The 14397-nt window shown below is 38.4% G+C and overlaps 1 protein-coding gene across 2 annotated transcripts in view; it reads right to left on the bottom strand.

Moving 5' to 3' along the window:
* KIF6 (kinesin family member 6) overlaps positions 1-14397 on the bottom strand; it is a 463572-nt gene that overhangs the window by 283002 nt on the left and 166173 nt on the right. For both annotated transcript variants that reach the window (XM_040645113.1, XM_040645114.1), the window contains one exon: positions 1013-1219. In XM_040645113.1, the coding sequence (XP_040501047.1) occupies positions 1013-1219 (207 nt within the window). The remainder of the gene's footprint in view (positions 1-1012; positions 1220-14397) is intronic.

Consider the following 14397-nt stretch of genomic DNA (forward strand, 5'->3'; position numbering starts at 1 on the left):
TGGGATAGACTGTAGTAAACTTGGGGTAAGAGTTGGGAGGGGAAGCTACAGCAGAGAGAAACTTCATAGGATCACAATTACCAGCTAGATGAAGTCACCAGAAGCTCAAAAGATATCAGTCATCTCTAAATTATGTTCCCACAATTAATCTTCTAGCCTGAAAAGACAGGCCATGGGAGGCCATTTATAACCTATACTCATACCCATTACAAATTTTATAATAAAAACAATAAGGTCTAGTGAGAGAAAACACAGGCTTTGGAGCCAAGAAATTCAAGATTCAAATCCTCATCTCACCATTTGCTGGTAACCTTGGGAAAGCCTCAGGAAGACCTGAGTTTTAAAATCTGCAAGATGGGAATAACTAATACCAACAATATAGGGCTGTTGTAAGGTTTAAATGAAACGGTATATACAAAATGCTAGTAGCCACACCAATGTTCAGAGCAGCATTATTCACAATAGCCAAAAGGTAGTAACAACCTAAGCATTCATCGATGGATGAATGGATAAGCAAGACATGGCACGTGCATATAATAAAACATTACTCAGCTTTACAGAGGAATGAAATTCAAATACATGCTACAACATGGATGGACTTTGAAGACGTTGTGCCAAGTGACACAGACCAGATCGAAAAGGACAAATATTGTATGATTCCACTTATAAGAGTATCTAGAACAGGCAAGTTCATAGAGACAGAAAGTAGAATAGAGGTTACCAGGTACTGGGAGCATAAGGAAATGGAAAATTATTGTTTAATGAGTACAGAGTTTCTGTTTGGGATCATGAAAAAGTTCTGGAAATAGATGGCGGTGATGGTTACACAACACTGTGAACTTAATGACAGAATTGTATGCTTAAAAATGATTGAAATGATAAAGTTTATGTTATGTATATTTCACCAAAATAAAAGAAGAAAACAACAAAACAACAGTGCTAGCAGAGTGCCTGATGCAAATTCTATCAACACATGGTAGATACAGTTACATCCCATTGTGCCCATTTTTACCTGTTCTAAGTAATGTAGGGACAAGTTGATATACTTGGCCTCTGTTAGAAGTTGGCCCCCTACTCCAGTCTTCGCAACTCGCTCTGAACCAGCCAGGTCAACCAAATGAAGTTTGGCATGCCGGACAGTCGCAGATCCTGGTTCCTTGCTTGATAAGTGAATAGTGAAAATGCAGTGGGAACGAGTTGAAGCCTGGTTCATTGGAGTCTATGAAATGAAATTGCAAAACAAAATTAATGTGAACAATGAGAATTTTTGCAGACTATCAAAAAGTTTAGATTTATGTTTCTAATGGTATGACATTTCCAGTGAAGCCAATGCAGTCAAACTCAACAAAAACTTTGTAGCTGAGATCTCTTAAAGTGAGTTATTTTTAATATACTGTCTCTTGAATGAATGACAACAGATATGGATGGGTTGATTCAGAAAATGAGGAAAGAGTTCGAATGAAGCAAAGCTTCAGTCCTCTTACTAATATGATAACTTAATTTCATTACATGACCACAGTCCCTACTTTAACCTTGGTTAGCCATATTGCAAATGCTTAATGGGAATGTCATGGGGAAAAAGGTGAAAAATGCATGCACCGGGGGAATTCACTACACACTTGTAATAAACACAACCCACAGACGAGGATGCCCAGTATCACTGCTACTACCCAACAGTGAACGGGGGGCCCGGCCAATGTAATACAAGAAAAAGAAATACAAGTCATAGTGACAGGAAAAGAAGAAATTAAAACATCATTATGTACAGAAAATATGGTGGTCTACATAGAAAATGCAGGAGCATCTATAAACTGTTCAAAACTAAGAAGTTTAGCAAGGTTGCTGGATGCAAGATCAACATGCCAAATCAAGGAAGTTCTAATAACCCACCAATCATTAATCAGGAAATATAATATTATTTATAATGGCCACAAAGACAATGAAATAACAGGGGATTAATCTAGGGAAATGATATTAAAAGATACAAAAAGGAAACCTGAGGAAAAGGTGTCCTAGATATTAATATACCATGTCAGGGATGGGAAAATTAAAAATTCATCTCTATATTAATCTCTCTATATTAACCTATATAGTCAATGAAATTGAAATAAAAATACCACACATTATATTTGTGGAACAGAACAAACAAATCGATTCTAAAACACAGATGGAAGAGCAAATATTAAAAAATAACAAAAATAATTCTGTGAAAGAAGAACAAGAGAGGGGAACGTGTCCTGCTATACATCAGGGTATATCACAATGCCACAGTAATTAAAACAGTGTGGTGTCACTGCAGGAACAGATAACACACTCAGTAAAACATGCTGGGCCCATTTAGGCACTCCGTATAGGATAGAGGAGACATCACACCGCTGTGGAGAAAGGATGGACTAATTAACAAACGGCACCGCAATGACTGGCTCTCCATCTTAAAAAAAAAATCAATTTTTTGATTCACACCAGACACACAAATAAATTCCAGAATGTATTAAGGACTTATGTGTAAAATAACACAATTTTAACACTAATATAAGAAAATATAGAAGCATATCATAGTCAACCCAAGGTAGTAATAGATCTTTTTTTTATATAAAGATTTGTTTATTTATTTGAGATAGAGTGAAAGAACGAGTGTGGGGAGAGGAGAGAAAGAGAATCTCAAGCAGACTCCCCACTAAGCACGGAGACTGACATGGGGCTCTGTTTCATGACACATGAGAGCATGACCTGAGCCAAAATCACAAGTCAGCCACTTAACTGACTGAGCTGCCCAGGTGCCCCTAGTAATGGATCATTTATGGTAAGACATCAAACACAAAAATGAATTGACTGAAAGTATTTGACCAAATTATCCAAAATTGCAGGACTTCTGGGTGATAAAATCTACCACAAAGTTAGAAGACTGGGAGATGATATTTGCAATCCATACAGCTGACAAAAGATTACTATTTGAAATAAAGAACTCCCACATGTCAAAAAGAAAAAGACAACTAAAAAAAAAAATGAGCAAAGGATATGAACAGGCAACCATAAAGAGGAAACCTGAACATGGTCAATAAGTATTTGAAAAAAACATGCTCAAACTCACACATAATCAGGACAAATAATTTGAGCTATAATGATAAACTATTTAATTCACATCCGTCAGACTGGCAAAATTTTTAAAAAACAAAGTCTAATGAGATAAGGTTTGTAAAGATACAAGGAAATAGGAACTTTTATATACTACTGGTGAGAATATAAATTAAGAGCCCATTTTTTAGAACAATCTGACAATATGTGGTAAGGTTGCAGATGCATGTAACCCACAACCCAGCCACAGACTATGAGGTATATTTCCTGGAGAGAAATCTGGAACAAAGAACACCAGGAGAGAGAAAAGGGGGATGATATACACACATATGAACATTCACTGCAACACTGTTTGGGGATAGAAAGAAATTGGTGCAAGATGTATAACCTAAATGAACATCTGTGGTGGAAAAGATGAATAAACTGGGATAATTCAAACTATAGAGAAGTTAAAATGAAGCACCTTTTGGATAGATTGACAGATGGGATTTCTGAAATGCTGAAGAAAAAAAGCATGTTAAAGAATGATATAAACTTAGATGATCAAAATTGTTATCTGTAAGAGAATTTAGGTAATCATAAAAGCAATGTTATCTAAAAAATTTGTTCATGGCTCTGTAACTTAGGTCATTAAAGTATAAAAATATGGACTGGAAGGACACAGCAAATTGATGATAATAGTTGCCTTTGTGAGGGATACAAAGCAAAAGGCCAACAAGAGGACTTCAATTGTATCTGTAATATCCTATGTATTTAAAATGATCAGAAGCAAACTCTGACACCTAAAAATAAAAAATATATTTTTTAAATATTTAAAAATATTCCAAATGGGGCGCCTGGGTGGCACAGCGGTTAAGCATCTGCCTTCGGCTCAGGGCGTGATCCCGGCGTTATGGGATCGAGCCCCACATCAGGCTCTTCCACTATGAGCCTGCTTCTTCCTCTCCCACTCCTCTGCTTGTGTTCCCTCTCTCGCTGGCTGTCTCTATCTCTGTCAAATAAATAAATAAAATCTTTAAAAAAATAAAAATATTCCAAATGAATGCTCATATAAGTAAATGTGTGCAGCTCTCCACCCTGCAAAATGGGATTTAATGAAAGAATTTCCATATGGCTGCACATGTATTCAGATAGGGTAACACGGACTAGCTATCTTAACCAGAAATTTCTTTCTGTAAATCTGAGCTCTTCATATGCACCATTGTTGATTTACACCAAGTAGCAAAATACACAGATGTCAAAATACTGGCATTGTTTTGATGATGATGTAGCCAGTGAGTTAAATAGACTGAAAATGTGACCCGTTACTTGTTGCCACAACAACTATACCCAGATTTGGCCAGTGTGTGATTTTGCATGCTGGAGTGGGTCGGCAAATAACCATGCCTGCAAAACCGCAAACGCAAATTTAGAACCTAAGTTGAGGTGTCTTGAAAGTGACTGGAAGTTATTTGCAGAACTTAAACATGGGTTTCATTTCACTGTTATATTCGCACAACAATAAATCCTACAGTACTGCCACAAAAGTCAAAGTGACGATCGATACAAATGAGTAACGCAGAGACGGTCCCCAACAGCTGTCCTCAGCTTCTACGTGGATGTACTGAAACAGCAGTAAGATGTGGCCATTAGCAAATGATGGAAGAGCGTACCCATTTCAAAGGAATGTGAGATTTACTCCAAATTAAATTGTATTTCTGGAGTCTGTAATTAAAATGTAGTAATATGCTGTCGGAGTCCATGCCTACAATTTTGTAACTTCTCATAAATATTTCCTGCATGAAGTAGTAGTTGATGGCCTCTTAGCTAAAATTTTCTTAAACCTCAGAAAACATTCTTTAAGTGTAGCCATTTTAAGTGTGATTGGATGTGCTGGTGTCTGCTCTGTGCTTATTTAAGGGTTTCTTTATGTCTCATAAGCATGCCCCTACGTTTGTCCTTTTAAAGGGAAAATTGTATTAAAACATTTCGGAAACTGCCTAAGAACAGACGGCACCAGTTAGGCAGATTCATGCAAATTTAAGCACACATTTTAAACAAATGTGCTCTTGGCACTAGAGCCTATGTCTTTGGAAAAATTTTAGTGATGATTAATCATCCACATGCAGAGAGCTTTCACATTTCATATCAGTCTATGGCTACAGCGCTGCATCAGGCAGCACAAAGACGAAAAGGAAAATGAGACATAGACCTTGCCCTCAAGGAATTTAGAATCTAGTTCAAGAGCTAAAGCAAAACAAGTGAAATGAGAGTGAATTATGAGAGAAAGACAAATGGGAAATCAAGAAAGTGGCCTGTTCTCAGAGGTGAGCATCCTGATCCTCTAGGTAATACCTAGGAATGCTAACCATGCCCTCATTCTGGAAGTTCTCCACCCACCCTGCCCTTCCTTGGTTTCTATAATCAAACATTGTTCTGGCACTTTTTTTTTTTTTAAGAGAGAGAGAGAGAGAGAACTCACATGAGCAGGGTATGGTGGGGGGTGGGGGATGGCAGAGGAAGAGAGAGAACCTTAAGCAGGCTCCAGGCCCAGTGCCGAGCCCAACATGGGGCTTGATCTCACAACCCTGAGATCATGACCTGAGCCAAAATCAAGTGTCAGAAGCTTAAGCAACAGAGCCACCCAGGCTTCTTGGGTTCTGGCACTTTCTAAATGCTGTCTCCTTTTCCTTTATTGGATCCTTTTCTCTCCAGTCCTTGAAACAGGCATGTCCCAAGCTGTGTTCATCATATTTCTTCCCCTTGGAAAGCTCTTCTTCTATAGCTCTGATTATCACTGGATAGGTACTGTAGTGTGATTGAAAGTCACATACCAATGATTAGAATTTGGTATTGGAACACCTGGTTTCAAGTCCTGGTTCCGTCGCTTACTAGTGTTGAAATCGTAAGCAAATTTACATAATTTTGGTCCTCATGTCTTTGCAATGCCATAATAAGACTTGCTTTGCTGGGGCGCCAGACTGGCTCAGTCAGTTAAGCGTCTGACTCTTGGTTTTGGCTCTAGTCATGATCTCAGGGTCATGAGATCAAGCCCCACATCTGGCTCCACGCTTAGCAGGGAGTCTTCTTGAGATTCTCTTTCCCCCTCTCCCTCTGCCCCTCCCTCCACTTGTACACACTCTCTCTCTAAAATAAATAAGTAAAATCTTAAAAAAAAAAAAAGACTTGCTTCATTGCAAAGAGCTACACTGAGTGTTGAAATGGCCCATGAACCATAAAAGATCATATAAACGTCCATCGTCCCTGTTGATATTCACTCTATTCAGATGACTCCCATACCCTTATTTCCAACCACAAATTCTCTGTACACTAGATTAGGATGTGTACAAGCTCATCTGATAATTGTCTCTAAAATGACATCTTGGACCTAATGTTCCCCCAAAACCATCTCATCATTTTCCCTCATTCTGTGTCCTACACATGGGTATCCAATCCATTCTATTCCTGTTGAATTTACCTCCACTTCTCTCTAAATATCCTTTATCTCTCACCTAGGTCATGACATTCTCTCCTTATTTATCTCCCCATATTTACTCTTGTCTCCTCCAATTGTTTCCCACCTTGCAGACAGAGTAATATTTTTAAAAGACATATCTGATTATGTCAATCCTACCTATATCCCTGAATTAAACTATCATGCTCCCTAAGACTAAATATCTCTAGTTACTTCAAGTGTGTCTTAAGCAGCTGTTTCTCAAAATCTTTTTTAAAATACAGCAGGTACTGTGACACCCTGAATTGCATCTATTCTTTCTAATGTAGTCTCACCACGGCAGAGGGCATTGGGATCTGGACGATCTAAATGTTGTGCTGCTAGTAAACAGCACTTGAATTATTCTACCTTTTCAAGTACTCCACCTTTTTACCCATGCTATGAAATTTGTTTGGGAAACACACACACACACACACACACACACACACACACACACACACACTTGATGACTGATTTAATTACATTGTTACAATCTCTTGAGATATTTCTGGAACTGATTTTTGGTGGGGTTTTTTTGTTTTGTTTTTTGCAATTTTGTGCCATCTATAAATGAAAATACCCTCATCCAAACATTTTGTGCGACATCTAGTAGAGCAGAACAACACTGCATGAACACTCCTACTCTCTATCCTGTTAGGCAACAGTTTTGGACATTTTCCAATTGGCTTCAATCCAAGTACTTTCATATACCTTCACTTTCCCTTGATATCCCCAAGGATATTTTGAGAGAGTCTATTAAATAAATTGGATTGATTTGATCTATGAATTTTTATAACCTTATCAAAAGAGTGAATGGAATTAGTTTAGGGCGAATCAATGTTGACTTTTTCCTAATTGCTTACTGACAGTTATTTAAGAATCCTTGATCCGATTCTTGTCTTAGGGCTTGGTATCAAAAATATTTACTTGCTATTTTCCAAATATGTTTTCCTTTTTGTAAAAACTGAAAATAGATGACTTTCTTTTAGGGGGCAAATGCCTAAAAACCCAGGCTCACTAGGTCCCTTATAGATTCATCATAATAAGGGCCATCTGAAGGGTTACCTCCTCTAACAAAGGTGCTCTACTTCCTTCCTCCTCCCACCCAGATTCTGAGCTCCTTCAGGCTGGGACTGTATCTTATTCATCATTGTAACCCTAGCATAGCATAACATAACATGTGTTCAAAAATACTTGTGTAATTGTTGACCTTATTCATTTCTAGATTTCTGGAATCTCTATGGCATGCTCCATAATTTCTAAAAATCTCCGTATCATTTGGAGACCACATCTGAAAACTCTTCCCTCCGCCCCAAACTCTTTAAGTCCATGGAATATAACTCATTTAAGCCTAAAAATTAGAATTATTTGAAAAAGTAAGACCAACTCAAACCTATCTTGCACTTCCATAATTTTTTGTGCCTGATTCCAGAGCTCTCCCACTACCCTCTGTATCTTCAACTGCCTTTCCTCTTACCTAGAATGTGTCCTCTTGTTAGTCAAGTATTACCTAGCATTTGTTACTGGAAAAGTATGCCCTTTTCCTCTTCCCCAAATAAGCCTACTCGAATTCATGTTCATGAATTCCCTAGGACTATTCACAATTGGCATTAGCCATCATGTTCACAAGGGACATTTAACATTTGTGCATATAGTAGAAGATCATTAATATCCAAACTTTGGAAAAATCCAAAGGATGGATTGTTCCGAATGGATTTTTAAGTGTTCACCATTTTAAAAATTATGACAACACATGAATAATTTGGTACAGTGGGCAGTGAGGGGTGATGGTGTGCTCTATGACTGTTTGGTGGCCAGCCCACTTTGCGTGGTATAAAGAGGAGTGCACAGTATGAAAAGTGACTCAAAAGTGACCCTGTCAGACAATGGTGACTTCAAACTGTCTATACAGAAGGGCTTGGAGCAGCAATGTGGCTGAGGAGTGGTACTTGAAACTGCTTTTGCGGGAGTGCCCCGGTGGCTCAGTTAGTTAAGTATCTGCCTTCAGCTCAGGTCATGATCTCAGGGTCCTGGGATCTAGCTCCACATGGGCTCCCCGCTGGACTCCCTGCTCAGCGGGGAGCCTGCTTTTCCCTCTCCCTCTGCCACTTCCACCTGTTCGGGTGCATGCTTTCTCTCTCTTGCTCTCTCAAATAAATAAATATCTCTCCCTCTAAAAAAAAGAGAAACAGCTTTTGGAGATCATTTTACATAATATAGCATCAAATCAAGAAAACATCACATTCCCACAGTGAAGACTAAAATTCCCTCTCCTGCCCTCCAACCCATCTACTGGCTCGGGCTGGGCTACCACTATTTCATAAGTACAAAAATTTCAAATTTCATTGAACAAGAATCATTTTCTACAAAGCAGGAGACATTGGTAGGCTGAAAGAAATTTTTTAAAAGAAATGATAGAGCGACAAGAATCAGGCAATATTGATGAACATTTTCAAAAGGCTGTTCATTCATCTTTTTAAAAAAAGACTTATTTATTTATTTTAGAGAGAGAGAGAGTGTGAGAAGGGGTAGAGGCAGAGGGAGAGGGAGAGAATCCTGAAGCAGACTCCCCCACTGAGTGCAGAGCCCTATGCGGGGCTTGGTCCCAGGACCCTGAGATCATGACCTGAGCTGAAACCAAGAGTCAGATGCTCAACTGACTGAGCCACCCAGGCACCCCTCCTCTTACCTTTTGGATTCTGCAGATGTACACAACCAATCCTGATGATCTATGATTTCATTACATATATTCTTTTGTCATTGTTGCTACACATATTCTTTTTGGCAGATCAACAAGGATTTCCTGTGAATTAAAATTTTCACTTTTTTTCCATTATTTCTACGATAGGGTGTGTGTGTGTGTGTGTGTGTGTGTGTGTGTGTGTGTGTGTGGTTGTATGTGTGTATGTTTGCGTGTGGCCATTTTCAAGGTTGAACATTTTAAGGGGCAAGAACTGATAAGCAAAATACTGTTTTGTGTTTATATAATATCCTATTATGCTTTTGGTAAAAAAATTTTTTTCTTTTAGTTAATATTATGTCTTCCATCAATTAAAAGTGATTATAGATATTATAGTCTACAGTGATTCAAATAATCTCTTCAAATTACATATGACATTATTTCTAGGCTCCTTTGAATACTTCTTTATTTCTTATAAGCTCATATTCCATTCCCATGTACCAAATTCTTTTTTTTTTTTTTCACTCACTCCTCTATTTTGGAGTGAAATATCTCAACAAGAATTTCCACGACACGAGAATAGGTCAGGTGAAGAAAATCTCTTAGATCGAACAGAGTATATAATGTATACACTTGAGATTTTTTTTTTAAAGCAAACCAACTAAGGGCAAAAACTTGTGCAGAATCCAGAATTCAGGTTTCCACTCCAATTCTCCTTGTTTGATAACACTTTCTAGCCAGATCGCCTAACTGATTTGTTCCTCTGCTCATATAGTCTATCTGAATTGAAGACTGAAAATACTAACTTCTCTGTGTTTTCTAGGCTACCTCAGCCTTTCAGTTAAAACACTCCCTTAACTAAGGATTCCCACCTCACCCACCATTGGTTTAATGATTCCTTATCTAATTCTTCCCATAGCAAATGGGTCGGATTAGGAGGCCCACTACACACTTGATGTACACTAACTCAGACTGAAGTGAGGTCTGACCAAACCTAGTGATATATATAGCACATGACGCTCTAAACACCTGCCTTGATCCCTCCTGAGGCTGGTTTAGAATGCAGTGCCTAGCAGCAAAATATCCCCAATTAGAGAAACTTCAGTTGGAATTAATGATCTTAAACTGCTTGTTCTTCTGAGTTTTCTCTTTATAAGATCCCTAGCTTTTAGAAAAGTAGTCTTTATCACTTTCTCTAGTTGCCAGATTTCTAGGCCCAGCATACTGTCAAAATAGTTTTGTAAAAGAGAAAGATAGATAGATAGCCAATTTTGTTTAAAATTTAAAAGCAAACTTTGGAGCAACCTGAAACATATAATAAGAATATTCTAGCAAGTGTGATTTATTTGTCTGATAAGAATAGACTATTATATTTTATTATATATCCCTCCTTAACAAGTCTGGGATCAATTTGATGGATTTTTTTAACTTTCAAATTCTCCAAGATCTATTAGGTGATTATTTTTAGGAAAACTAAATGTCAGAATTAGGGAGAGCTCTTCTTTTGTTGGATGTCAGAATTTAGAAGATTGCCTCTCTATGGGTCATTTCTTCAGGATTTGACAAATGAAAGTCAAGCACATTTATATAATAAGCTAAGTATGCTAAAATTGGCACATACACAAACTGAGAAGGAATTTTACCCATGTCTTGAACGAGATACCATCACATCATCACCAGAGTAAAGGTTTGCTCTCTGAACAATGGAAATTATGACCCCAAATGTTCCCCTGTCCTCCCCCTTTCTTTTTACTTGACTGCAAGAAGAATCATAAATTTATTCTTTGATGGCAATCAGTAACTCATCCCTATTGTCTAGCACGTTTTGCACCTTCTAAATTGAATTTAACTTTTTTTCTTCTTTCCTTTAAAATTCAGTCTGGCTTAACAATTTCCGAGTCATACACATAACAATATTATGAGGCCAAAAAGTCTAATCTCAAGACTTGACGCAATTCAGTGGATTTGTCTTTAGGGAAAACCTATTCCATACACACTATACAGCTTGAGATCATAGGTAAGCTGAAAATACCCTTTGCTATCCTTTGTACAGACAGCAAGATCAGTACCAATAACACACCAAGCAGGACTCAGGTATACATTCGTATTCTTTTATTCTTATAAAAGAAGTTTACCCCAACGGATTGAATGTGATAACTCTCACTGCGACACTTGAGGTCAGACATCAAGATCAGTGACAGACATGAATTTGAGGACAGTGTCACTCAGCTGACGGAAGAACTCTAGAAGCACAGAAGGCTACTCTTAGATACATTACTTCACTCTCTTTTATAGTCCAATATTTTTTTCCACATTTTGAAGATTCCACAGCTTTCTCCATGGCCACGAAGATCTCTTGCTATTATGACTGGCAAGACTCCAAATGGCATACCCGAAACATGATCAAATTGCTTGCTGAAGGTTTCTGGTGGTTGATAAGACCCCTGTCTCCTCCCTCCAAGCTTGAACCAATATAAGAAATAGATACAAAAGTTGGCCAGCCAAAAAAATAAAAAAAAAATCTATCAGCAAGAAATGCTAAAAGGATAGCTTCTGTTCTTAAAACTACAGCCAAAATGGATTTCCTGCCAGTTCCCCCATGTGTATTCCTGATTTGTAAGATAAGCCAAAAGCAATCTATCTGAGTTATTATGTCAGTTTCTTATAGAAATACTTTTTACTCAGGGGCTAATCCTAGGCCTCTTTGCCCTCTGATCCATTCCTTCCCTTCCCTCTATTTTTTTTCCCCCTGTACCACAGAGATGCTGAGTCCTAAAAGCAGCATCTTCCCAAGACCCCTTTTTGCTGGCATCCAACTGGTGAAGTCAGGGAGGAGGAAAGATCCTCTGGCTTCTGCCTTGTTCATGCCCTCCCATCTCCTGCCAGTGCCTCGGCTGGCTGACATCTGCCTCCGGAGAGCAGTAGCCCAGCGCTTGCTGATCTCTCTTTCTAGGTGGCACCTTCTCTGCTTATTTTTCGTATCCTTATTTCTCCTCCTTGTTTCTTCCTCTTCTTTCTTCCTCTCCCTCCTCAGCTTCCTCTTCCTCTTCTTCCTCCTCCTTTTTTGCCTCTAATGGCTCTTTCATCTTTACAGTGGCTTTCTTGTTCTCTGTCATTTCTTCTCCAAGTTCTCCAAGTTGGCTTTTCATCTTCTCTTGTAATCCCTTCTTTATTCTGGAGCTTTTTTTTTTTTTTTTTTTAAACACAGATTACCCAGAGGTACTGGGTACCTGCAGTATACTTCTCTGCTCCCTGATGTAATCAGCCTTCAAATAGATGTTCCTTAGCCATCCCCTGCCCTATTCCATATACATGGATAAGTCTTCAGCTGTTTTCTTTTCTCTTTTTCTTTTTTTTTTTTAAGATTTTATCTATTTATTTGACAGAGCGAGTGAGAGAACACAAGCAGTGGGAGAGAGAGAGAAGCAGGCTCCCTGCTGAGCAGGGGGCCCGATCTGAGCCGAAGGCAGAAGCTTAACCAACTGAGCCACCCAGGTGCCCCTCTTCACCTGTTCGCTTTCTGATAATTTTACCTCTGAACACATCCAACTTTTCCCTAAACTATAGTCTAGGGGATGGGCGAGGGAACATTCACATTACATTTGTGCCCTGAACATTTTGACTTTATATCGGTTATGTTCGGAGCCTGAGGAACATATACTTCCCTCAATTTTTTGCCCAAAGAGGCCTGGGATAGTACAACCCCTTAAGTCACCTCCCTGAACCCCATTCACCAAACACCATCTTTCTGGCTATGAGCCAAGACCACTGACCATAAAAATGACCTGTCTCTCAGGTTTCTTCTTTGGATCCACCTTTCACAGTGTAGAATGAATATCTATCTAACGCTGGCCCCTCCCGCATACTTGCCCTGTGTTCTTAGATCTCATCACTGTAACCAAAAGATTATTGGATTTGCGTTTGAGAATTGTGACCCTTTCTTTAAGGGGAAACTGTATCCTGCCTGAGGCTGGAGGATAAATGTGCTGGCTCTCAGCACTCTCCCTCACCACCATTCAAATTTCATAATATTTGGCAGTTTTTCTCATGGTTTGAGGTTATGGCTATTTTCTTGTTTCACTGAAGATGGCTTTTTGTACCCTCTGTTTTTTATCTTTTCTTGCTGTTGTTGGGAAATTTCAGTAACAGGGAGTAGGGTAAAAATTACTTTCTTCTCCTTGTTTAATCATAAATGAGAATTTGAAAGACCAGTAGAAACTCTGGAGCTAAACTTTTACAGTCAAAAATTATGCTTCTCTCATCATTATTATTATCTCATCTCTCATCATTATTATTTCTAATAATGGCTGTACCAGACGACTTCATTTATTTTAGTAAATAAATGTTTTAGATCTCAAAACTCACAGTTCATGTAACACTACTAATCAGGTTAGATGAGAGCAGAATGCAAACTATGTTATAACACAGAATCACTATTTTTAAGAAATTATATATCTCATGTACAAAACATGAGAAAGAGAAAGAAATGCCTGACATCTAGTAAGTGCTCCAAATTGAAGTTTCCTTCCTTCAGTGGACAAGACAAGAGTTCAGAATTGTTAGCACATCTGCTGAGGCTTCTACCTGCCTATGCAGACCTACTAATAAGAGATGCTAGTCTTGTAATAAGAGCAGGGCCAAAATGTATTTTGCATGCTGTGTTTTTTGCTCTTCCCAGGCTCACAAATCTTGGAATAAACTTGCTAATTATACACAATTAATATATCTTTCAAACAAAAATGTGTGGGGATGTTTTAGTAATGTCCTTCTAATGGTCTTGCAAATAGGATCCTGGAAAGCTAACTGCAACCCAAATCTTCTTGTTTCCCACACACCATACAAGAGCAAGGCTTAGAGGGTTGTTAACAAACACAATCACACAGTAAAACTGCTCTTTCTTTCCTGTGCTGTCCTCATGTTATTAGATCACATGTCCCACGCCAGCTGTTGCTATCAATTCCACTCACGCCCTGTCTCCCAGCTGGCTCTGCACTTCCACAGGATCCAACAGTCACTCCACAAGTTTGATAATGTGCAAGTCTGAGAAATTACAAAACATATCAGTGCAACTCAGATAAATCTATCTTTTTTATTTCAAACAAAGAATTGGGCAGAAAGACTACTAACAGCTCCTGGTAGAATAATTTCTAAATCTCATAAACATTGTTGA

This window comes from Ursus maritimus, unplaced genomic scaffold (assembly GCF_017311325.1).
Source record: "Ursus maritimus isolate PB19 unplaced genomic scaffold, ASM1731132v1 scaffold_30, whole genome shotgun sequence".
In the NCBI taxonomy this organism is placed as follows: domain Eukaryota; kingdom Metazoa; phylum Chordata; class Mammalia; order Carnivora; family Ursidae; genus Ursus; species Ursus maritimus.